The 24,841-nt window shown below is 44.1% G+C and overlaps 2 protein-coding genes across 19 annotated transcripts in view; one reads left to right on the top strand and one right to left on the bottom strand.

The window, feature by feature from the left end:
- Positions 1-11,945, top strand: part of SRPK2 (SRSF protein kinase 2) — a 120,831-nt gene extending 108,886 nt beyond the window's left edge. For 6 of the 7 annotated variants that reach the window (XM_026701563.2, XM_026701545.2, XM_087935542.1 and 3 more), the window contains 2 exons: positions 507-599; positions 6,335-11,945. In XM_026701563.2, coding sequence (XP_026557348.1) covers positions 507-599; positions 6,335-6,519 — 278 coding nt within the window. In that variant the 3' untranslated portion in view covers positions 6,520-11,945. The remainder of the gene's footprint in view (positions 1-506; positions 600-6,334) is intronic. The other variant, XM_026701573.2, reaches the window with a different exon arrangement.
- Positions 11,571-24,841, bottom strand: part of KMT2E (lysine methyltransferase 2E (inactive)) — a 55,666-nt gene continuing 42,395 nt past the window's right edge. For all 12 annotated transcript variants that reach the window (XM_087935525.1, XM_087935528.1, XM_087935531.1 and 9 more), the window contains 8 exons: positions 24,126-24,264; positions 22,841-23,094; positions 22,005-22,061; positions 20,251-20,823; positions 18,952-19,244; positions 15,872-15,960; positions 15,319-15,410; positions 11,571-13,924 (listed from right to left, as the gene is read on the bottom strand). In XM_087935525.1, the coding sequence (XP_087791651.1) occupies positions 12,407-13,924; positions 15,319-15,410; positions 15,872-15,960; positions 18,952-19,244; positions 20,251-20,823; positions 22,005-22,061; positions 22,841-23,094; positions 24,126-24,264 (3,015 nt within the window). In that variant the 3' untranslated portion in view covers positions 11,571-12,406. The remainder of the gene's footprint in view (positions 13,925-15,318; positions 15,411-15,871; positions 15,961-18,951; positions 19,245-20,250; positions 20,824-22,004; positions 22,062-22,840; positions 23,095-24,125; positions 24,265-24,841) is intronic.

The raw sequence follows: 24,841 nt of genomic DNA, 5'->3' as shown, positions 1-24,841 counted from the left end.
ATTTATCTAATTTCTGTCTATATCTCTATATCATTATCTATCTCTATCATCTTTATCATCTATCATCTCTCTAATTTATCTATATCTGTCTCTATATCTATCTAATTTATATTTCGGTATCTATATCTAATTTATCTATACCTATCTATCTAATCTATATTTATCTCTATCTCTATTTATCTATCTCTAATCTAGATATTTTATCTATCTGTTTATACCTATCTATATCTAATCTATCTTTCTGTCTCTTGTCTTATCTATATATTTAGGACTTAAAAGCTACGAAGGATTGGGTGCTTCGCTGTCCCACAAGGCAGCCTGGCCCTCTGATTTGAACTCCCCCACCCCCCCCCTAAATTCACGCTGCAAGCAACATTCGCGTCTCCGTGTTTTCAGACGGCCGGTCTGTTTCTGTCTGTACCGGGCCATTCTCCTTGTGTGCATGCCGTGTATTGATTAAACTGTTGTATGTTTCTCTGTTTTGCTGGAAATATGCTCCAATGCAGATCACATAGCATTGATCATTGAACTGCTGGGAAAAATCCCTCGAAAATACGCAGTGTTGGGAAAATATTCCAAGGAGTTTTTCACCAAAAAAGGTAATGGTGTTTCTGAACCCCGTAATATCAACACTAGCTCTTTCCACCACCACCCCTCCCCAGAAAATGACTCATCCTTATGAACGACGGAGCATTTATTAAAATTTTTTAAAAATACATGTTAAAGAACCTGTGCAGAATGAACTTTGTTTTACACGTAGTCCTTGATGTACGACCACAGCTGAGCCTCAAATTACTACCAAGTTAAGTGGGACCTTTTGTTTACGTGAGGGCCTGATTTTATGCCTTTTCTTGCCACCGTTGTTAAGGGAATCACTGCAGTTGTTAAATTTAGTCACACCGTTGATTAAGTGAATCCAATTTCCCCATTGACTTTGCTTGTCAGAAGGTTGCAAAAGGCCAATAAGTGATCGTCGCGCATTGCAACCGTCATAAATATGAACCCAGTTAGCCAAGCATCTGAATTTTGCTCATGTGATCATATTTATGATGGTTGCGGTGTCCCTGTGGGCCACGTGGTTCCCCTTTTGCAACCTTCCGACAAGCCAAGTTCATGGGAAAGCCAGATTCACTGAACAACCATGTTACTAACTCAACAACCGCAGTGATTCACTTAACGTTGGTGGCAAGAAAGGTCGTAAAATGGGGCAAAACCTCACCTTAACAGCTGTCTCTCTCTTAGCGATGGGAATTTGGTTGTACGTTGAGGACTGCCTGTGCTTAAAAAAATGTTTCCGTGCTCTCGGTCAGTTCAGCAGACAGTGGCCCAAATGAGTTACGGCTGGACTGTTCATTTTTGCCCAAGAGACTCTTGGCGTTAAGCTTTGAGATGGGGATAATTCAATCACTCTCTTCGAAATTTGCATTATTTTCCTTCTCTCCCCGCCCCCCAGGTCTTACTTTCTCTCCTTGCTCTTTTTTACTTCCCACCTATGATGGTTGCACCCAATAATGTTCATCCTTTAACTTGGGTTGGGTTTAGCCAATGCTCCTGTCTGCGGTTCGCTTTGGGAAAGGGCTCCCATGGGGTTGAAATTTGGCATGGGATAAGCAGATCTGTTTCTCTTCTGAACCAAATCATGGAATGAGAGGCTTAACAGGATAACAGAATTGGAAGGGACCTTGGAGGTCCTCTAGTCTAACCCCCAGCTTGTTCTGACCAAGGCTTCCCAAGCCCATAATTAAGCACATGTTTAATTAAAACAACTCTCGTTTTATTTCAACTCTGGGAATTATGTTCATTCCCAGCCCATAATGAGTCTCAAACAGTCCCTGGAGATAAGCACCCACCTTTCTCTCCTTTGAATTGCTGCCAACAGCTAAAGTGCCAAATGAACTGTAAAAAGCCAAACAGAGTAATCTTAAACAGTTCCCCAAGATAAGCCACACACCTTTCAGTTCGGTGTAATGCTGCCAAAAACAGAAGTATCCAATTAATTATAGAAGAAACCAACCGAAGTACAAGAAAAAACCAAAGTACACAGAGCTTCATGGTTTAATCCGAACTGAGCGAATGACTTTGATTCCTGCAAAGGTTTTCCTACCTTTGTACTTCCTTTATACCTTAGGGGAGGGGCAATCACCTCCAAGCCTTACTCCCGAGTCGCCCCTTTTGTCTTAGCTGCTCTTGCCTTCTAGCAGCTCTGTGCATACACGCACTGAGAACAAGCTCCCTTGGGTCCGCTGCCTTGCTGCTGCCAGACTCCGGAGGCAGCACCCCACTCCCAGATGGTCCTGGCCCCATCTCTGCATCGGACACAGGACCCTCATCCGAGTCCTCTCTAGACTGCCGGACTGGTCCCGGTCCTTTCCCATTGTCCGATTCCACTGCTGTCTGCAGAGGCTGCCGGCGAACCACAACACTGCTCAAGCAAGAGAGCCTATACCAGAGATGTCAAACTCAAGGCCCACGAGCCAGATTCAGCCCCGGGGTGCTTGGTTCAGGCCTGCGGGGCCGCCCCATAAACAATGAAGGCCCGGCCTGCGGGTCCTCCCCCAGCGAAAATGAAGCTTGGGAGGGCTGTGTGCCGAGCTCCGTTTTTGCTGGCAGAGGGTTGCAAGAGCCCGTCGTGGCCAAAACAGAGGCCGGGGGACCGCACCCCCCCCCAAAAAAAATCCATTTTTGCTGGCAGAGGGCTTTAGGAGGCCGTCGTGGCCAAAAATGGAGCCTGGACCACTCCCATCCCTGCCATGCCCCCCCCTCCGAGGTCCAATACAACCCTGAATCGAGATTGACACCTGGCCTATACTGTTCCAGACAAAGGACTGCCCAATCTCTTCTTGAAAAGCTCCAGTGATGGAGCATCTGCAACCTCTGGAGGGAAGCCATTTAAAACTCAGCCCAAGTTCAAGGAAACCTCATTTGAGCACTGGAAAGCAGATCTGTTCCACTGCCACGTCTGTTGCACTGAGATCCACTAAGACTAGGCTCAGCCTGCAGATATCCGTGGATCCGCCTTCTCCAACCAGCATTTGGACCAACCCATTAGAACAGAGGTCTCCAAACTTGGCAACTTTAAGACTTGTGGACTTCAACTCCCAGAATTCTCCAGTCAGCTATGCATAGCTGGCTGAAGAATTCTGGGAGTTGAAGTCCACAAGTCTTAAAGTTGCCAAGTTTGGGGACCCCTGCGTTAGAACACCGAGGGCCAAACCTGTTGAAAATTCCTCATTTTTAGACGGTCCAGAAAGCCTTATTTTTTTATTATTATTTGTCTTCGCCTTGTTGATTGATATTTTTGGAATTGGTTGATGGCGTACAGGAAGTCCTCGACGTACAGCAGTTCATTTAGTGACCATTCAAAGTTCCAACGGCCCTGAGCAAAAGCAACTTGGGACCCCCTTTTCACCATTGCCACCTTTGCAGTCTCCCCGTGGTCTTTGTGATCGAAATCCAGGCGCTTGGCAACTGACTCACATTTATGATGGTTGCATCGTCCCAAGGTCACGTGGTCCCCTTTTGTGACCTGATGACAAGCAAAAAGTCAACGAGGAAGCCAAGTTCACTAAACACAACTGAGTTACTAACTACAGGACTACAGGAACTATTTGCACCACTCAGGTGGCCCTGAGTACACAGATAAACCCAAGTGGCCTCAACGACTCTCTTAAAAGAATGCAAATGACCAGCTGTCTGCAAGGAGTATAAATCCTTCCATTCCCCCACCATCCAGCCAGAGCTGAAGAAGCTTCTTGGATGAGAAGCGAAATGTCTTCAAAAGAAAAAACAAAGTCCAATTGCCTTCTGAAAAAAGCAGCTCCGGGACAACCATGACCTGGATGATTGACAATCTCTACAGAGGTTTAACCAGGATCCTAACTTAACAACTGCAGTGATTCACTTAACAACTGTGGCAAGAAAAGTGGCAAAATGGGGCAGAACTCACAGAACAAATGTTTCACTTAGCAACATCAATTTGGGGGTCCATTGTGGTAGTAACTTGAGGACTTCCTGTAATTGCATCAGAGCCCCCCCCCCTTTTTTAAACATGTAGTCTTTTGCCTTCACTTAGATTGCTTTTATACTTTTTCAATCCTTCTGGGTGATGACCCCAGGTGTGGCACAAAGGCAACACAGTCAGATACTCAGTAAGAGTCTCTTTAGTAGCTCCAACTTTGCCCCTTCAATGTCCTGGTTACCTTCTGGCTGGAGAAAAACTCTTCCAGGAACAGCCTTTGACTGCAGAAAATCCAGTCCAAAACATGAGCAACACAAACTGTAACTTAAAGTCCAAACAAGCCAAACTGAAGTAATTAGTTTGGCAGGGCAGGAGCAAGAATTTCATGTTTGAAGGCACAGCAAAACTCACACGGTTGGGAAGATGCCAGGAACACAGATAAGCCACGATAACACAGGATAAAGTCATGTTTGCTCCCAACAGCCTGCCGCACGCAGCCTGCCTTTCATATCTACTTTCTTCCAGGTGTGGCTAATGAAGGGAATCAGGGCCCTTTCCTCCCTCGTAAACCACGCAACCCATGTTGCTCTCCGTTCTTCCCTGCGTGCCCTAGGATGAAGAGGGGGGGGGCTGGGTCTTCCTCTGAACTCCTTCTCCCTTGTTCTATCTCTCTCCTGCTCTGCCCAGCCAGACTTTGCCCTTCCCCAGTTTCCTCCACAGCCAACTGGAGCTACACTCCCACTTCCTGTCAGCTGTTCCTCTTCCTCCTCAGATTCAGACTCTGACAGGGGCATGACAGTGATTGTTGGTTTTATGGATTGCGATCTGTTACACTTCCACTGTTACCAAGAATGTTTTTACTTTTTTCTATTTGGTAACCCGCCAAGGATCGTTTTAATTTAGCAGGGTATAAACAAACCAACCAACAAGCACAAGTGTTTATTGCATCCCTGAAGGCATCTGTTGGATGCAATTTGTATATGTATTTGTAGCAGGAGTGTAACGCGCATTAGATAAATGATTAATTTGGGAGTTTGTGCAGTGATGTAACCCTGCAAAGAATACATATCAAAATGACCCAAAGGAACTCTTTGATGATGTTATTTTGGGAATGAACTAAAAATCCCTGTTCAATAATCAACACACTTTCCTCTCTTTGAAATTTTTTCCCTCTATTTCAGGGGTTCCCAACCTTTTCTATACCCTGCACCCCTAGAATGCTTCTGATATATTCTCGCACCCCTTACAAAAGTAGATTATGCATATAATTATGCATATACACTATAATTTTGAAACTTCTAAACCCAAGTTTTTGCTCCCTCCCCGAATATCATCTCACATCCCTGGTTGGGAACCCCTTTTTCTGTTGGAAAAAGCAGATTTTTAAAAAAGAGAGAGCATGTTGCTAACACTAGAATTCTGAAATAATAAATATTGGCCTTGCCTCTTGAATACATTGTAAAATCAGTAGGCCCAAAGATTTGGAAGGGGGGGTGGACTTCATTGAAAATAACTTCCTAGCTCTGCAGCGCCCCCTTGTGGTTTGCTTTACATTGACTTTACAGAATAACAGAACAATAGAGTTGGAAGGTCTTCTAGTCCAACCTATTACTCAGGAAGGAAATCCTATATCATTCTGGACAAATGGCTGTGCAGTGTCTTCTTAAAAACCTCCAGTGTTGGAGCACTTTCTGGAGGCAAGCTGATCCACTGATTGTTAATATAACTTTATATAATATATAATAAGTTAATACTGTGTTTCCCTGAAAATAAGACCCTGTCTTATTTTTTTGCCACCAAAAAGGCACCAGGTCTTATTTTCGGGGGATGTTGTCCACTGACTAACCTCACTTGTGCCCATCACCCCCGGCCTCCTTTTCGCTGACAGAGGCCTTCAGGAACTACTACTTCTGTGGCTGGCAAGCCTTTCCTGAAGGCCTCTGCAGTCAATAACAGAGCTCTGGATCGATCCTGAACTTTGTTCTCAGCTACAGAGGCCTTCAGGAAAGCCTTGCCAGCTTTGCCGGCTGCAGAAGAAATGGGCTGGCAAGGCAGGTGTCTGGGTGTGCAAGGCCTGGCTACAACTGTCCAAAGGTAAGTAGTAGGGCAGCTCCACCCTTCATCCCTACCCTAGCTTAATTTTTACCCGTCCACTCTGGAGTGGGCAGGATCTTAATTAGAGCTTATATTCGGGATAGGGCTTATATTGGGCGCACATGTAAAAAATCAAGCTAGGACTTACTTTCAGGGTAGGTCATATTTTTGGGGAAACAGGGTACGGCTGCCTTCCCAAAACTCAAAAAAGAGATTCCGATCACATCTCGACGCACGCAGAAACTAACCCTTTTCTCTCTTCCACCTTTCCCATGAATGCAGGAGAACTCCGGCACATCACCAAGCTGAAACCCTGGAGCCTCTTTGATGTTCTCGTGGAGAAATACGGCTGGCCTCAGGAAGACGCGGCGGAGTTTACCGATTTCCTGATCCCCATGTTAGAAATGGTTCCGGAAAAACGAGCCTCCGCTGGTGAATGCCTTCGGCACCCTTGGCTGAATTCGTAGCAGGAGCCTTGGATCAAAACCCCATCGGGCCAGCCCTCCCTTTCTCCACGCATCAAACCTAAAAAAAAACCACGGTGACTTGTCATAAAATGCTCTTTTAACAGGATGGCTTCAATCCCAGTCCTTTATTTTTTACTTTGGAGGTACTGTTCTGACTTTTTTTTTTTTTTGCTTTTTCGTGCACTGTGTTCTGGGGAGGAGGAGAAAGGAGGAAGGAGTGTCGTTTTTGTCTTCAACTAGTAGTTCTACTGACTGTCTCCAAACATACCCCCCCAAACTTACTCTGTGTCTTTTAAAGCATTGTTTCTTGTGTTGTGTGGAATCCAAACATTGACCTTTTTGGAAGCACATCTCCTCCATTCTCTTCCCTTTACTGTGTTTCAGGCAGGTTTGTAACTATTTATGGAAACTATTTTAGCTGAATATTATATAATTTACAAGTGTGAGACGTTTATTGAGTCCGAATTCGGAAAATGTACAATTCTTATCTTCAAGCAAAAGGGACCTTGTTCTTTGTAAAATAGCGTTATGTAAATGCACCCTGTAAATGTTTATTTCCATTTAAAACTAAAACAAAGAAACAAAAACGGGGATGCGGCACAAGTTGCAGAGTTAAAGCTATTCAATTGAAAGTGACTTTAGTATACCAATTGCATGTGGTGGGTTTTGCTTTAGGGAGTTACGTAAACGTCCCTTTTCGGTAGCTGATAATTGGATTTCGAAAGAAAAGTGACTCTTGATTTCTAAAATTTCTCACTCTCTCCAAGAGGCACTTTAAAGGAAGTCTGAAGTGTACGAAAAATATATATATGTGTGTGTATATATATATATATATATATATATTTGAGTGACTTTAATAAGATGTCATTTGCTTTCCAGTTGTGAGGTGATGGCATAGCAAGAGCAAACTGCTTTTTTTTCCTGTAAGGCTGAAGAATTTAAAGAAAATCTTGGAAGCATTTTTTGTGCAGAACTGTGGATGATTAAAAAAAAAAAGGCAGTCCTTTTAAAGGAGGAAAAAGAAAGAAAGAAGCAGAAACGATACAAACCTTACATGAAAAAATGAAAAGATCATGCACCTTCCATTCATAGCTTTACCTGTTTCAGAAACAAATTGCACTAGCTTATTTTTTTTTCCTCCCCCATAATCGACATATTGAGGAAGTAATCTTCCTTTTGTAAGTTGCACACAAAAAGGTTAGGTGTTTTTTTGTATTAAAAGAAGAAAAAGAAAAAAGAAAAAAAAGAAGAAAAGTAGATTCCAAAAAGAGATCTTCTAGGCAATACAGATTTTAGAATGTAAAATACAGAGGTGTCTTTTAGCCTCTTTTAAAAAAAAAAAGTCGGTGGGAATGAATGTAAATTTATTTCTGGTTTTACACATTAATTACGGTGCCACTTTTGTCCATTTTAAAAAGTTATTCACATGCCTTTTCCAATACTTAGATTGTGAGACGATTCTCTCTCTCCCACCCCATATTGTAACAATAATTAATTGTTTGAGGTGCTTGCAGTTGTCTTAATTAAAGTGGTTGTTTTTCTTTTTTCAGAAATTGTCCTGCTCCCTCTGGATTGTTTTTGGGAAAGGGGACAAATGCAAAACGGCATTTTTACTCGTTCGGTGTTTGTTAGAAAAATCAAACCGGCCAGGGATTCAGAGGCGTTTGCCTTTTTTTGTTTTTCAAATGTTTATTCAAACCAACCAACCAACCAACCTCAAAAGCAGAGCGAGGCGAAATAAGACTTCTCAGCCTTGCTATATATATATATATATATTCCAGAAGGCAAGTTAAATCCTTTTGCAGCAAATGTGGTGCTAGTTGCTAGGAAGCTTCTACACAACTGTAGCTTTTCCAAGAGAGCAGTCGTAGATACAGATTTTGGATGGAACCAGGCAGAGCCCATAAAAGGACAAACCACGTTTCCAAAAGAAAGAAAGAAATCCATTCATCATAAATTTGCTTTATTGCCAATCCCTTTCTGAAGGATGCAGCGTCTTGCATTTGATCGACGAGAATATTTGTAGTTCAGGGTTGAAATTAAGGGTCCTCGGTGTTCTCCGCCCTGCGTGGTTTTCTCACAGATGTTTGAGGGCCCCAAACTAGGAAACTTGGCACTGATGACGTTACCTAGTTGGGTCGGGAGACGTCTGCCAGAAAACCCACCCAGCTCAGAGAGTGCCAAGGACCTCAGTGTCTCATTGGTTTAACAGCCTTGCAAAGAACCTAATCAACTGGAGAAAGGCCTCTTATCATGCTTTGCCCCGATTGGCTTACAGCAATATGCAAATCTTCCATTCAAGGGAGGGAACAGCGCTCCTGGATGGTTGTTGTCCTTGCCCTTCACTGAAATTCTTCCCCGGGGTTGGGTGGGTAGTAGGGGTAATGTGGGGTGGGGGTGGGGGTGCAAAACAAGGATTATGGAAGAGTTGCTTTGGTTTGAGTGGCTTGTCCCCGATGATTATTTGCAAACTGTATTCTATTTATGTACTATATAAAAAGGAGGTGATTTTACATCTGGCTTGAGACCGTGTTCATTTCCATGGGATACACAAAGTGAAGTCGTTGCTGGATCTCCATTGGAATTTGGTGACAATGACCCAGCAATTTTATTTTATTTTTGGACCCCGAGTCTTCCCCAGTGGCAGCTTGCTTTATTGGGCTGCTTTCCTCTCTCTGCGGAAACCCTGCAATCCGTGGGTGTGTACGTGGCGCCCCCTGGAGTAACTTTAAAGAAAGGAATCTCACCTGGCTAGACTGGTAAATTGAGAAGGGCTTTATTGTGTCCATCTAATGGAGGGACGCGGTGGTTCAGTGGCTGAGACGTTGGGCTCATCGATCAGAAAGGTCAGCAGTTTGTTGGTTCAAATCCCGAGCACCGTGTAATGGAGTGAGCTTCCATTACTTGTCCCAGCTTCTGCCAACCTAGCAGTTTGAAAGCACGTTAAAAATGCAAGTAGAAAAATAAGGACCCCTTTGGTGGGAAGGTCACAGTGTTCCATGCGCCTTCTTTGGCGTTTACGTCTGCTGGCCACATGACCACAGAGACGTCTTTGGACAGCGCTGGCTCTTCGGCTTTGTAACGGAGATGAGCACCGCCCCCTAGAGCCGGAAACAACTAGCACGTACATGCGAGGGGAACCTTTACCTAATCCAGGAAGCAGGTAAGAAGAAATTCTGCTTCATGTAGGTAGTAGGAAGGAACCAGCTACTTCTCATTTCAGCTTATAATATTATACTAATTGTAGCATACACTGGCAAGGATGGACTATAATTCACGGAAACCGAAATTGTAGTGACTTTATGTTGCCCCAATACAATATAGGTAGTTTTTTTCTGTTACCAGGTTTTATCAGTACAGGTAGTCCTTGACTTATGGCCACAATGGAACCCAACGTTTTGTTTCTAAGCGAGACATTTGTTAACGTTTTTCTATTTTATGACTGCTACCAGTTAAGTGAATTGCTGCAGTTGTTAAATTAGGCCAAGGGGTCAGCAACCTTAAATACTCAGCCATTTGGACCTGTTTCCCACAGAAAAGAAAACACTGGGAGCCACAAAATCTTTCCCGTACCCGACTATTTCCTGAGCGGCCACAAACTAGCATATATAGTTGAGTTAAATGTTCTGTTTTCTTCTGAAACTTTTCTCTCCTTGGATTTATCCATGGTTAGCCTACCATGGATCAAAAAGCTCAATAAATCACGTGCCATCAAGTGTTGCACATTGGTGGTTGTGATGCATATTTTGAGACAGGGAGCCACAGCAGAGGGATGAAAGAGCCACATGGGGCTCCAGAGCTACGGGTTGCTTACCTCTTGAGTTAGGCACACCATGAATCTGTTTTCCCCATTGACTTTGCTTGTCAGGTCACAGTAGGGGATTGTATGACTCCAGACACTGCAACCACTGAGTCAGTTGCTAAGCTTCTGAATTTTGATCACATGACCAGGGGGATGCTGCAACGGTCATTAAGTGTAAAAAAAAAGGTCCCTTTTTTCAGTGATGTTGTAACTTCGGCCACTAAATGAACTGTTGTAAGTTGAAGACTACCTATACCAACAACACAGTCAAGACTGGTAGTCTGGAGGTAGAATATATAACATTATTATGATTTGCCTAGCTATTCCTGTCTCGGGCATCCTGAATGTGAATGGATTTGGGTTGTGTAGTCCAAAAGGTGCTTGTGATATGAAGTGTCAAAGAGGACAGGTAATGGAGCCCAACATTTCTGTTGCGAAGTGAGACATTTATTAACTTGAGTTTTGCCCCATTTTACAACCTTCCTTGCCCCGGTTGTTAAGTGAATTGCTGCACTTGATAAGTTAGTAACCTGATTAAGTAAATCTATCTTCCCCCTTGACTTTGCTTTTCAGGAGGTTGCAAAGGAGGCTCACATGACCCCTGGACACAGCAATGGTCATATATATATGAACCCGTTGCCAATTTTGATCGCATGATCACAGGGAAGCCAATGGTCGTAACTGAAAAACAGTGGGAAGCCGCCTTTCAATGGCGTAGTAACTTTGAACGGTTCCTAAATGAACTGTTGTAAGTCAAGGACTACCTGTAGTGTTTCACATTGAAGAATGCCATTTGATAAATAGCACACTACTAGCTGTAGTAGTTTCTGCTGCTAGCAGGAGTAGCAGTTTCCTCAAGACAGCACTATTATGTTGGGTAGAGTAGAGTAGAACAACAAGAGTTGGAAGGGACCTTGGAGGTCTTCCAGTCCAACCCCTGCCTAGGTAGGAAACCCTGTACCATTTCAGACAATTGGTTGTCCAATCTCTTCTTAAATACTTCCAGTGTTGGAGCATCCACTACTTCTGGTGGCAAGTTGTTCCACTGATTAATTGTTCTAATGCTCAGGAAAAAAATGGGTGCCAGTTGTTAAATTTCTTCAGAGTCCTTTGGATTTAACTGGCTCTATGTTTGCATTTCTTGCTCTCAGCGAATAGAAGCCTCCTTTGACCCAAGTCCGCTGAGGTACCCACAACACCCTTTCAAACGTACACTTTCTGAAAACAGCAAATTCGCAAAACAAGAGGGTTTAAAACTGACATAATTGTGATTTATTAACATGAATTAAAATGCCCAACCAGTGCTGCAATGTGACAGTATATTAAAAAAAATTAAAAGTTCATATACTGTACTACTTTCACAAAGATCACACGCTTTTGCAAAAGACTCATATGTACAATACTATATCAAATGAGAAGCATTAAGCAGTTTTACACGCAAAAGGAACAGTATTTACAGCACTTGTCAGAGACATTAGAAACAATCTATACATTAAATTACAATGTCTGAAAAGAAGTCTTGAAAAGAAAGGAGCCATGTTCACACCAAACTATAAAAAATATCTGTATTGCGCCTTCTACTATATGCACACAAAAACTGTTGACAGATGAAGAAAAAAAGAGAGAAAGAAATCTGTTAGTGCCGTCCACTTAGCTGTGTACTTTTTTAATTACATATGTATAAAAAGTAAATATAGAAAACATTCACTAAATGAAGTTTTTAACTGCAACGATAAAAATTTAAAAGTTATGCAGCAACAAATCTTACTGCCAGAACAAACAGAGCTGGAATGTTCATGTACAAAATAATAATTAAAAAAAAAATGCCTAAAAAAAAACCCACTGGCTTTCGCCGCAAAGATTTAGGGATTTTTTCTTTAAAAAAAAGCAAAAACTGGAAAGAATACGATGAAAAGCACGCGCGCACTGGTGTTCGCTTTTATACAAAGTATAATGTACAAGCTTTAAAAAGTACCTTGAACAGGTACATATGAAATATACAGATTTTTACAGAACATTTTTAAAATGTTTAGAAGCGAGGAAGGAGGGGGGAGTTGAGGAGGAGGAAGGGGGGGGTTCCGGTTTTTAATGCCACCCTGAACCATGATAGTTGTTTTGAAACGTCGGTGGCACCTGGGCTCTGTGGATAGGGATCTGCCCGGGCAATGGAGATGCCTGCTGAGGTCCTTGTACGCCATGCGGAAGGGAGACCGAGCCAGGATGAGGACAGAACCCGGAGGCGGTAGGGGTGGCAATACTGGTTGGTGCTTGGGGCTGGAGGTGTGAGCTCTGGCCGGGGAGCAGACAGTGCGGCCCTGTTCCAGTTGGCGGATGCGGAGGTCCGGATCCCAACGGGGGATGATGTGGCTGCGATGGGTAAGTTGACACTGTCGGATGAGCGCTCGAAGGGAAAAGGGAGGGCCCTTGGTGAGGCGGGTGATGTAGTCCTTGGGCCGGTGCTGCGTGATGACTGGAGCTTAAGACATTGGAAGGGGGCGGGGGCGGCGGCGGAGGGGGCGCTGAGTTGACTACGTGCTGGTGTTGTGCTTGCAACCCTTGGTGGGCTGTGGTGGGATGCGTAGGAAGGTGATGAGGGAGGGGGGCAGGAGGAGGAGGCGGCGGTGGAGGCAGGTGGTGACTGGCAGCTTGAGAGTGGATGTGGGAACCGGTAGCCACGGCGTGCGCGGGACTCACCCCGTGGGCCACAGCGTGCTGCGGGTGTGGGTTCTGCTGCTGCTGCTGCTTCACGAGGTGTGGTCCGGGAGCGGCAGGAGGGGGCGGAGGTGGGGGCGCCCCCACCACCGAGCTCTGGTGATGAATACTGGCCGTTGGAGATGGCAGGAAGTGCCCGCTGTTGACAAGGTGGCCCGAAACGGGCTGCTGACAGGCGGTCCCGGCGAGGGCTTGATTTGGTCCAGAGGGAAAGACGGTTTGTTGGGACGGGAGGCTGCTTTTGATCGGATTGTAATTCTGAAAATTTCCTGAGGGGGGTTGCTGGTTTTGATAATAAGTGGAAGAAGGGGGCGGAGGGGGAGGGGGAGGCGGGGCAGCGGCGGCATTCAGAGTCTGTTGGTGAAACTGGTTGTAAGAGACCGAAGAGGTTGCGGGAAATAACGTCCCGGTGTTTGGCTGCTGGGCGCTAGGCTGGAGAGTTTGGGTGGCAGCGTAAAAGCCCCGGTGAGAGTCTCTCTGAGGCATCCCCACCTGAGGAGACGGCGGGTGTTGAGGTCGGTATGGTGATCCTAAGGGTTGGGAAGGCGGCTTTGGTGACAGGTAGCCATGCTGAGCCGGGGTGAGGGGGGTGGAGGGTTTGGGAGGGTTTTCTATGTGAGGTGAAGTGGGGCAAGGAAGTTTCAGCGGTGCCGGAGGCGGCTTCTGGGAGAGTGGATCAGCTGTGCTGCGCAGGAGGGGCTGGGATGGGGGAGGTGGTTTTGAAAGTGCTTCAGCGTTGTTGGACAGCGGTTTCTGTTGCTGGTCTGGTTTGGGGTGAGTTGTGTTGTCAGCCCCAGGAGTGTCTCCTGCACTCTCACACTGGGAATCCTGCTTGGTTGGCGTTTTTCCGAGTGACTGAACAGGAACTACAGGATTTGGTGAAGAAGAAGTCTGCATCAAGACAAAGAAGCATTAAGTGCCGGTCTGTTGTTAAAACACATTCATTCAGAATAATAATAATAATAATAATAATAATAATAATAATAATAATAATAATAATAATAATAATAATAATAATAATAATATAATGTTTTGTGTAGGCTCAAGAACAAGGGGCACAAAGAACAGCATTTCTTCACAAAATACTCTCACTTGTCTCACAACAACTGGTGTCTACGTCTTTTAATGTTTTGAGCCTTGTGAAAAAGAAAAAAACAGTATCCTTATTCTGTGAACTATATATAAATAATCAAAACTTCTGGGGGGAAAAGTCATAGCTTTACTAACATTGAAAGACCTCATTTAAAACTTGTCAACTCTTTCATTTTGTAGCCCAAAATGTCACACACCTTAGCTGTTTTGCAGCAGAGAATTAGCAAGGTATATTTATATTGTTTCTTTTTTTAAAAAAAGGCAATATTTAATTGGTATTAATAGATCGATGCAATACCTGGCATTAATAAGATAATGGCTTCAGTGCCATTTCAACAACTAAACATTTTGAAATTTAGAAGCAAAATAGGCATATCCTGTAGTATTTTAAATACAGATAGTCTTTGACTTACGACCACAATTGAGACAAAATTTATAATGGTGAGACATTTGTCAAATAAATTTTGCCCCATTTTACCACCTTTCTTGCCACAGTTGTTAACAGGGATGTTAAGTGAAGCTGGCTTCCCCACTGACTTTGCTTGTCAGAAGGTTGTAGGAAGTGATCACATGACCCTGGGCCACTGCAAATGTCATAAATATGAACCAGTTGCCAAGCATCCAAATTTTGATCACATTACCTACCAGAGGGATGCTGCACCGGTCATGTGAAAAATGGTCAAAAGTCACTTTTTGGTGCCTTTGCAACTATGAACGGTCACTAAACAAGCTGTTGTAAGTCGAGGACTACCTGTACTGCATTGGCTTATGCTGGTAAGAACTCCATCCTGTCTTGAAACAATCCTGTGCAGTTCCTTAGCACTGTGGTTCCTCTTTCACCTATGTTAACTGGTACTGACGGGGGTGGGGGGGACATACTCCTAAGCTTTCTATTTGATGACATATTTCTGCAGCTCACAAATGTACAGAAGTATCACCTCAAATCTGACCTGGGCTCTATTTAAGAACTGCTTTGCTGAACTAATAAAACCGGTCAAGTCCAGCATTCTTTTTTTCCATCTTAATCTCTCTTTTTTTGTCTCCAGCATTTGTTCATTAAAATTATACGGTCTCTTTATGAAAACCGTATGTTTGAATTCTAATTAAATTCAGAAGCTAAGTAATAAAACTCTCTCCCTCTACATTCTCTCTCTCTCTCTCCCCTCTCTCTCCCATGCTCTGTGAAACGGTACCTTGCTTGGTTTTAGAGGACTCTTGCACGTCTTCAGAGGAGTATCTGGGGATGGGCATTCACTTGTAGGCTCCGGATTTTCAGGATCAGTTTCTGCAACAAACAAGAGTCTAGAAATAGAGGTATTGCTGTGTTTGGACACAGTTAAGAAATGGGGGGAACAGATTAAACTTTTATATATATGCAACAGACAGAAGCCCAGATCATTGTCCTAAGATTCATTAATAGTGTCTGTGATGAAGTTGCCACCAATCAAAACAGACCAGAAACAATAGCAATAGCCCTTAGACTTATATACCATTTCACAGTGCTTTCCAGCCGCCGCCTCGCAGTTTACAGAGTCAGCCTATCTTCCACAACAATCTGGGTCCTCATTTTAATGACCTCAGAAGGATGGAAGGCTGAGTCAACCTTGAGCCACTCAGGATCAAACTCCAGGCAGTGGGCAGAGTTAACCTGAAATACTGCATTCTAACCATTGCACCACCAGGGCTCAGCAACCAGGAGCTGCTCCAAAAGGGAGTGGGATCAGAAACAACTGAGTGATCTCTTACCAGTATCCTTGTCTTTCCTATGATCACTAAGAAGCAACGCTCGCTGATAACTTCGCTCTCTCACTTGCTCCACTGATGTTGAAGAGGTCCTTTAAAAGAAAAAGAAAATTCTATCTTGTAATTTGCTTCTTAACAACAAATATTAAGGCAACTTTAATTCAGCTCCCCTTGCTATCTTAACTGGGTTTGAAGGTGCTTCAAAACATTTTGATGGCTTATAGTTTAGTGTTCGTAGAATATTTATGCTACAATGATTAAGGAAAATGCAAAGGCAGGGAAATCTTCTACGGTCTTAAACAGGCAACTTTGGTTGCTGTGTGCTTCCTCATGGAAAAAACAGTGGGACGCAAGGAAAGCCACGTGAGTAATGATGGATGAATTCCACGGTAGTTCACATGGTGTAGGATCCAGATCAGGGGTGTCAAACTCGTGGCCCGCGGGCCAGATGCATCCCACGCTGGCCACGCCTACTCCTGGTTTAGCAAAGGGGCCAAGTCGTGATATGTCAAGTGGCGTGACACATGTTTGAGACCCCCTGATCTAGATAAACACTAGTGTAAGTCCCCAGTGTAAGAACTATATAATTGCTCAGGGACTGAACAGGACTGTGAGCTAAGCCCCCTGAATTTTTTTTTTTTTAATACTGGTGAAATCTGTAGCACAGCACTTATTAGCCCCAGGTAAGAAAGTAGGCAGGTTAAGTCCAGCAAGAAGGACTCCGTTAAAGGAGTCCTTATCCCATGTCTCTTTCTCTCTGCCCTACCACAGGGGTCCCCAACCTCAGGTTGCAGCCCACTACCGCGTCTTGGGCCACAGAAGTGGCGAGTGAAGACACACCTGCATCTCCACTTACGCAAGCAGCTGGTGGAGTACAATTACGTGCCTGTTGGCTCGCCCACCGCTCACACATAACCGTTCCTTCTCCCCCCAGGCTGCAAAGCAGGAAAGGTGGTGGGCCACTGGCCTAGAGAACCCCACCTGCCTAATGGAAGGGGGGCAAGGAGATGACCAGCTGGTGGCGCTGTTTGCTGATCACGGGAGCAGGTTCTTTCCCTCGCCCCTTTTTCTGGGAATCATCGGACCTGCCTTTCCCCCTGACCTGTGCGCTAACTCATCACACTTTGCCAAGGGAAGGCTGGCACACAGGGCTTGGCCAAAGAGAGCCCCGTGCCAAATCAGAGGCCTAGCTGCAACCAGCTACTTGGAATGAAGGCTAGAATGAGTTCTGCAGGATGGAATACTCTGAGGATTCGGCTAAGAGGAGAGGTAAAACTTGACTTGGGTGTTACATCATCTGCCTGTGGTGTAAACCAGCAACCTTAATAGCAGTGAAGGCAATCTTGGAGCAACAAGGATGATTCTCGTAATGCGGGATTCTTACACAGACATTTCAGCTCAGCTTCCCTGGGCTCATCTGCTGCTGCTTTTAAATTCTTTTTAGGGTTTTGTTTTTATGTCATTTTAGCTTTTCTATATGTAATTTGATTTTACTTTTATGTGTCTTTTATGCTTTTGTAATACTTCATACCCCGCCCTCCTCGTAGCTGGTATTTGCCATAATAATGGTTGGATTTGACTTGACTTGACTTGATCAATCACACCCAGCTTACAAACAATGCAACTTTTTTTTTAAATGGGAGAAACTTTTCCAGTGCAAGTCATAACTGGTGTAAGAATTAAGCTTGGAGCTATCTGGTTCCAGAGCAGAGTTACACAGATTCAACTACTACCCAGTTTTAAAGCCATGATGTATACGGCAAAGTGTTTCCTGAAACAATGCAAGAAGAGGCCAAGAGGTCTGAATCACCTGACAGTGACTTAAGACAGTGACTTTCGCACTCCTGAAAAACAAGTGACCTGAGAAAAGATTTGAGTAGTTTCTGGCATTCAAAGCAACTTCATGAATCATCTGACACACACAAAAAATGCTCTTGCCCTATTCAGCCTCCTGCTATCGTTGTGATTTTGATGGCAAGTCTCTGTGCTTAGTTTTCAAAGAAAAAGAAAAAAACCCCACCAAAAGATGATCTCTACCACAGCCCTGATTGCACTATCATTCTTATTATTCCAGCTAAGCACCAATAAGTCCTCAAGGCACCATGGCTGGACACCCCTCCTCGAATGGCATCGCGTGTGTTTTTTTTTCTATATTCATTTGTCTTAAATTGCAAGGGATAGTAAGACCTGAGAGTCTGTTACCATCCAAAAGACTCCTAAGTCTTTTCTATGCAGTTTATAGGCAGCCTGGTATTACTTGGACATTCCTCAAAGCAATTTGCGGTAGTCCTCGGCTTATAACATTTGGTGAGCATTCAAAGTTACACAACGGCCCTGAAAAAAAGTGAGTTATTACTGCTCTTCATGGTTACGACCTTTGCAGACTCCCTACGATTCAGACACTTAGCAAACTGCTTCGTATTTATGACCGTTCCAGCATTCCCATGATCACATGATCAAAATTAGGATGCTTGCCAACTGACTCATATTTACGACGGTTGCAGTGTCCCTGGGGTCAGACTAAACTGCTCCCGGGGAACAGTGCTGTAGATGATCACGTTCCAAGTAGCCTACACAGGTTAGTCCTTGACTTGCAACAACTCATTTAGTGACTGTTCAAAGGTACAATGGCACTGAAAAAAGTGAGCGTTTTGCACATTTACAATCATTGCAGCAACCTCGTGGTCACATGATCAAAATTCAGACAGCTGGTGAACTGTCTCATATTTATGACGGTTGCGGTGTCCCTGGGATCACGTGATCCCTTTTTGCGACCTATTGACTAGCAAAGTCAATGGGGGAAGCCAGATTCACTTAACAACCATGAGACTAACTTAACCACTGCAGTGATTCATATAATAGCTGTGGTGAGAAAGGTCGTAAAATGGGCAAAGCTCACTTAACAAATGTTTCAGGAAGTTTGGGCTCCATTGTGGTTTTAAGTCAAGGACTAGCTGTGTTTACAAAGCACAGACCGCATTGGGGGAAAGCAGCTTTTGCCACTGTTCTAAGGTTTGACTACTACTGATCATAACTGGCAACGTTAGCGAGCTCTCAGGGGTGATTTTTGAGAAGGGACTTACCACTGGGCCTCCGGATCGCTCTTTTCACCTGAAGCCTCCTTTGAGGAGGAAGCGCTTTCGGCCTCTTCTGAAATGGCACTGTGCTCAGTGGGTGGCAAAGAGACGGGGAGGCTAGCGGGGTGTTCCCTCTCCGGCTGCTCCCCGTTTTCGCCGCTGTTGTAGCCGTCGGTAGCAGCGCTGCCGTTTCCTCTCCCGGCTGCATGAGGCGACATGCTCAAGAGGGAAAAGTTTTCTGCTTTCGAGTCGCTTTTTCGGGCTTCTCGCTGCCTCTTGCGGTATTCCAGAAGCGACACCTAGGAAAGAAGCAAAAAGGAAAAATGTGATTTTCTCTGAAGTATTACATCACAGGTTGCTTCCCCCACCCCTCACTCAAAAGACTCTTGTGCGCTGTAATGTCGCCACTATTTTGAAAAGACAGTGAAAAATGATGTGTCAGTTTTTGTCCCAGTCGTCCTATCTTTGTTTTATTTTGTGTTCTTTGAACATCTGAATAACATGCCAATTTATTGTCCCAAGGGGGCTTTTTTCCCCAAAGGCAACTGGACTTGGTTTTTCCTTGAAGAGGTTTCGCTTCTCCTCCAAGAAGCTTCTTCAGTTCTGAAGAAGGACTGAAGGAAAAGCAAAGCCCAGTTGCCGTCTGAAAAAGCACAACCATGGCCTGGATGACCGAGAATCTCCGTAGACATGCTAATGTATTTGTTGTAGCATTTGAAAAGCAAAAAATGTGGCAAAAATTAGTTTAAAAATATTTGACACATGGGCATTAGCTTGCTTTTCTATTGATATAGAAATTTCTGCTTATGAAGCCTCAACAGGTAGTCCTTAACTTATGAGTGGTTGCTTAATGACTGTTTAAAATTACAACAGACTTCAAAAAAATTACTCTTCAAATTGACAACTGCCATGACCCCCCATCCCTAATTACGTTATGTACATTTCCCTCACAAGCTTATTTCAGCAGAGGGAATAGTGCCTCACTTAACAACAGTAACTTGGGGCTCAGTTGTGGTCATACGTCAAGGACTTAGCTATATACCTTCATTTTATTCCCTTATTTATCTATTCCTGTGGCTTTGGAAAACTATATTAAAAAAAGTACAACTGAAGTGTACATAAGTATTTGCCTCCAATAGTTAAATTAACCTTCAATATTGCTAGTTCATAAGTCGATTCAGTTTGCCAGTGGGCGCCTACACTAAAGCCTTTGAAAAGTCTTACGAATATAAATGTATAGACAAGCAGAAATGCCTTCCTGCTGTCACTTTGCGCCTTAAGTTAAACTTTCACTTGAGGTGGTACCTTTTTCTTTTGTGGAGGATTCTGGGGTGTGCAATTGCCATCCATCATGTTGTCACTATTGGCAGTCCTTCCAAAACTAACGGCAAGTCCCTCTTCGGAAGTACAAAACACAGGCGTTTCCACAAACAGGCCCCGAGCGTCTTCTGGAATCAGGCACTTTGACTCGTTGATCCGGAACCCGCCGCCGACTTCTAATTGGTGCGAAGGAGTTAAGTCTCTCAAATTAGAATTCATGGAGAAATTGACACCTGTCCTGTCGGGACTCTTGATCCAGGTCGGATACACCGTGCCCCGCCCGCAGTGAGCCGTTTCCAGTTGGCTGTTTGCATCAGTCCGGTTGTGGCAGGGAGCCTCCAGCGTTTTATGCAGTGCACTTTGCTCGATGGCTTCCAGCCCCAGCTGGAGCTCGGAGGAGGGGCTTTCTTTTTCTCCCGAGCACTGCCGGGGGCCGTCCGACCTGTTCCTTGGGCTGGAGTAGCCAATCGTTTTGATCTCTTGCAGGCATATTTCCGTGAGGCTGGCATTTCTGAACGGATTGAGTGCTAGCATGGAGGAGCAGGAACGTTCGTAACCCTGTCCAAAAAAGATTGGGGTGGGGTGGGGGAGAATGTTGGGGAAATAGCGTAAAACCGTTAGCCCAAATAAAAGGTCTCTCCGTGGTAACTATTCAGGTAGATTGCTTTTAATGTATATTGTTCATTTTTTTCTGGATTCGCTTTTAAAGCCAACTTGTAGATCTATTCAATGGAGATCTATAAAATATGTGAGGTTTTTCCTTAAAAGTTGTAGGTGTGGTTCCTATAGACACTGCAGAGGCGGTCTTCAGCCGGTTCTGACCAGTTCTGGAGAACCAGTAGCAGAAATGTTGAGTAGTTTGGAGAACCGGCAAGTACCACCTCTGACTGGGTGGGTCTTCTTTTGTGGCCCTGCACAGGAGAACAGAGCTGGAAAGCAGGTTAGTGGGGTGGGGAGGGAATGGGGATTTTACAGTATCCTTCCCCTGCCACACCCACCAAGCCACGCCCACAGAACCAGTAGTCAAAAATTTTCTGAATCCCACCATTGAGACACCCGTAAGTTTTTATTTCCTTTCCTATCATGCAATTTTTATTTTTAATATTCTAACTTGCAGATCTATTCAATAAAGATCTCGAAAATGTGGGAGATTTTTTCCTTAAGGTTACACAGATGTGTTCATACAGACACGCCTAACTTTTTATTTCTCTTTGTTCTTTCATATTATTCTTCTTTTAATATTCCAGCCGTTCTCTTTGAAAACTGCTTTTACTGAAACAATCTTGAAATAGCTGGTGATAAGAACTAGAAAGTTCCGGAAGAATAATGAAAGTTAATTATTTCTCAATTGACTGCATTGAGACAATCTGAGAGGGAGACACCAAATTGATTCCTTTATTTATGATTGGGAGTTTCATTAAAAGACAATTGTCTGAATACTTTGCCATATCTAGATTGCGTATCTGTTAGTCTATTTTCTTTCGAGTTTTTACGTACATTCCATCAACTTTTTTCTTTTAAAAGAAAATCCTATTTGCATTGTGAAAGTAGGAACTTGGGAAGCTAGTCCCTAGGAACTATTCACCAGGATTTCACATATCTTTTGTTATCTCTTAGGATGTACTGTCTGCAAATGTGTATTCCTACAAACCTCCCTGAACTGTATATTCTCTGAAGAATTTACAGTGTAGAAAAAGATTAGCAAAGCAGACCAAATAAAACTTCCCACACAAACTTACCTCTTGATTAAATGTTCGCCTCTTAACTTCTGGAGAACTTTCAGGTGAAGAAATATTCTGCAGTAACAAAAAAGAAAAGGAATGTTTAAAAACTGCAGAACCAAACCAGTCTGATGATTTTTTGAAAATAACTTCTCTTTAATTGTTTCAAGCTATCTATGATTTAGTTAAAGGTTGATGGCATTGCAGGAGTTGACCAAGTGTGAAAAGAGAACCCTAAAAACAGGACCAGGGGCCCATGACCCCCTCCGACACTTCCTCCTTAGGAAAAGTCTCTTTAGAAGCATCCTTCATAGGGTTCTAAAAGTAACGGTAGTGACAGATTACAGGTAATCCTCGACTTACGACCACAACAGAGGCCAAAATGATTGTTGCTTGAGTGAGTTTTGCCCCATTTTACGACTTTTTTTTTACCTCTTCTTAAGTGAATCGCTGGTTGTGTAGTAGTGAATCCAGCTTCCCCATTGACTTTGCTTGTCAGAAGGTCGCAAAAAGGGAACTTGGGACACAGCAAAGGTCATAAATATGAAAAACTGGCGTAAGTCACATTCAGACTTACGGATTCATCATTCAAAATTCAGGTGCAGCTGCCAAGTGCCTGAATTTTGATCCTGTGATCATGGGCGTGCTACAAAGGTTGTAACTATGAAAAACTGTCGTAAAGTCACATTTTTCAGTGCTGTTATAACTTTGAACAGCCACTAAGTGAACTCTTGTAAGACGAGGATTACCTACAGAGTTTTATTCTTCATAAACAGCTGATTTCCCCGAAGCAATTAAGGTACACTGGTTGCTTTACCTGACAAGGAAGGGCAATGGAATAGCTGAAGGCTCACCTCAAAGTGCACTGCGTTTCCATGGACACATGGAATCACCGAAGTAACAGATGAATAAATAGGTTTGTAACCATTCCTACAGGTTTCCTCTTCCGTTTTTATTCTGGGAGGTGTGGCAAGCAACAATGGGTCTGAGGCAGAGAGATCGGCGTGGGTGGGCGTGGCGTATGGAGAAGGAGTGGGCGTCGATGTTTCCGAGTAGGTAGAGTCCAGCAGCTGGTACTGCCTTCGCTTTTTGAGTGGCGTGGTCAGATCTGTAGGTAACGATGGGGAGAAGAAGCAGAAGCCCAATTAAGTCATTTTTCTTGGTCGTACCGACATTGTAGCCAGTTGCAAACAATGTGTGATTAGAACAGGTTCATTAAGTCATCATCGGCTGCTAAAATGAACTATCATTTTAAAGAAATAAAGGCATTTGCTCCACCATTTAAGAGGTCTTCCCTTTTTTCAGGAGTTGAAACGGATATATATGAACAAAACTTCCCACACAAACTTTGTTTATATATATAGAAATATGTATGTAAAATAGCTGCCATGGTGGCGCAGTGGTTAGAATGCAGTATTGCAAGCTAACTCTGCAGTCTGCCAGGAATTCGATCCTCACCAGGCTCAAGGTCTTCCATTCTTCTGAAGTGGGTAAAATGAGGACTCAGATTGTTGGGGGCAAGAGGCTGACTCTGTAAACTGCTTAGACGGGGCTGGAAAGCACTGCGAAGCGGTATATAAGTCAAAGTCCTATTGCTATATCTACAGACACACGCACCTACTGACAGAGAAAGGGGAGCCTTTCTCTGTCAGTACTTGAGGCGTAGCCCTTTCTTACAGCAGCTCATTTAGTGACTGTTTGAAGTTAAACAGCACTGAAAAAAGTGACTCTTGACTGTTTTTCACATTTACAACCACTGTAGCATCCCCTTGGTCAGGCAATTAAAAGTGGGGCGCTTGGCAACTGCCTCGTATTTATGACAGTCGCGATGTTCCCAGAGTTATGTGATCCCATTTTGTGACCTGACAAGCAAAGTCAATAGGGAAGCCAGATTCACTTAACAGCTGTGTTACTAGATTAACCACCGCAGTGATTCGCTTAACAACTGTGGCAAGAAAGGTTGTAAACATGGAACAACATTCACCTGACAACTGTCTCGCTTATACAACAGACACAAGTCGAGGACTACCAGTTAAAAAGGCATTTGAGAAACAGAGGCTTCCCAACTGGTGGTCTGGAAACCATAAGCCACACCAGCCCTGAACATGGGATAAGGGTGAACTACATAATGGACATCACCTGGTAAACAGCTGTCGGTCAGTAATAAGGGGCTTCTACTTTCACCGTTGACTGCAGGGCTTCTGGATCTTTCGTGGGGCGAGGAAATGAAAAACCCAACAACCGAGTTTTCTTCTTCCATAGCTTGCTTTAACCAGCGCTGCAAAACACGAGGGGTGAAGATGAGGAGGGTGGACACTTAAATCTCACCAGGGGTGGCATTCTACTGGTTCAGACTTGTTCTATAGAACCGGTTGTTATGATTCTGCACAGTTCAGAGAACTGGCAAATCGTGCCCCTGGATGGCCCCTCCCCGCCCCTTCCCTCCCAGTTAGTCCTTATCGTGCATGCGCAACAGTGTGTGCATACCTGATATCGCTGTTTGCATTCTTCCCTGACCAGTCACTCCTTAAGGTATTTCTTTTTTCCCCCCCTCCTGACAATCAGCTGTTTCTATAATCAGCTGTTCCAGGATTCCTGTCACTTACTTACTGCTTCGCCCAGGAGGCTTCCCTGAGGCCCAGGAGGCCCCAAAACGGAGGGCAGGGGGGAGCTGTAGCCCCCCCCGCCCCTGCTCTTCTTTTCCTTCCTGAGCCCCAGGGAAGCCTTCTGGGAGCAAAAACGCCCCCCAGAAGGTTTTTGAGGCCCAGACGGCTCAAAAAACGGAGGGGTGTGTGTGCAAAAAAAGAAGCCAGGTCCACCCAGTCAAGTGGCCACACCCACAGAACCAGTTGTTA

The sequence above is a fragment of the Pseudonaja textilis genome, chromosome 5 (assembly GCF_049901715.1).
Source record: "Pseudonaja textilis isolate UNSWEBS1 chromosome 5, rPseTex1.2, whole genome shotgun sequence".
Taxonomy (NCBI): Eukaryota; Metazoa; Chordata; class Lepidosauria; order Squamata; family Elapidae; genus Pseudonaja; species Pseudonaja textilis.
This window is presented reverse-complemented; position numbering and strand designations above follow the sequence as displayed.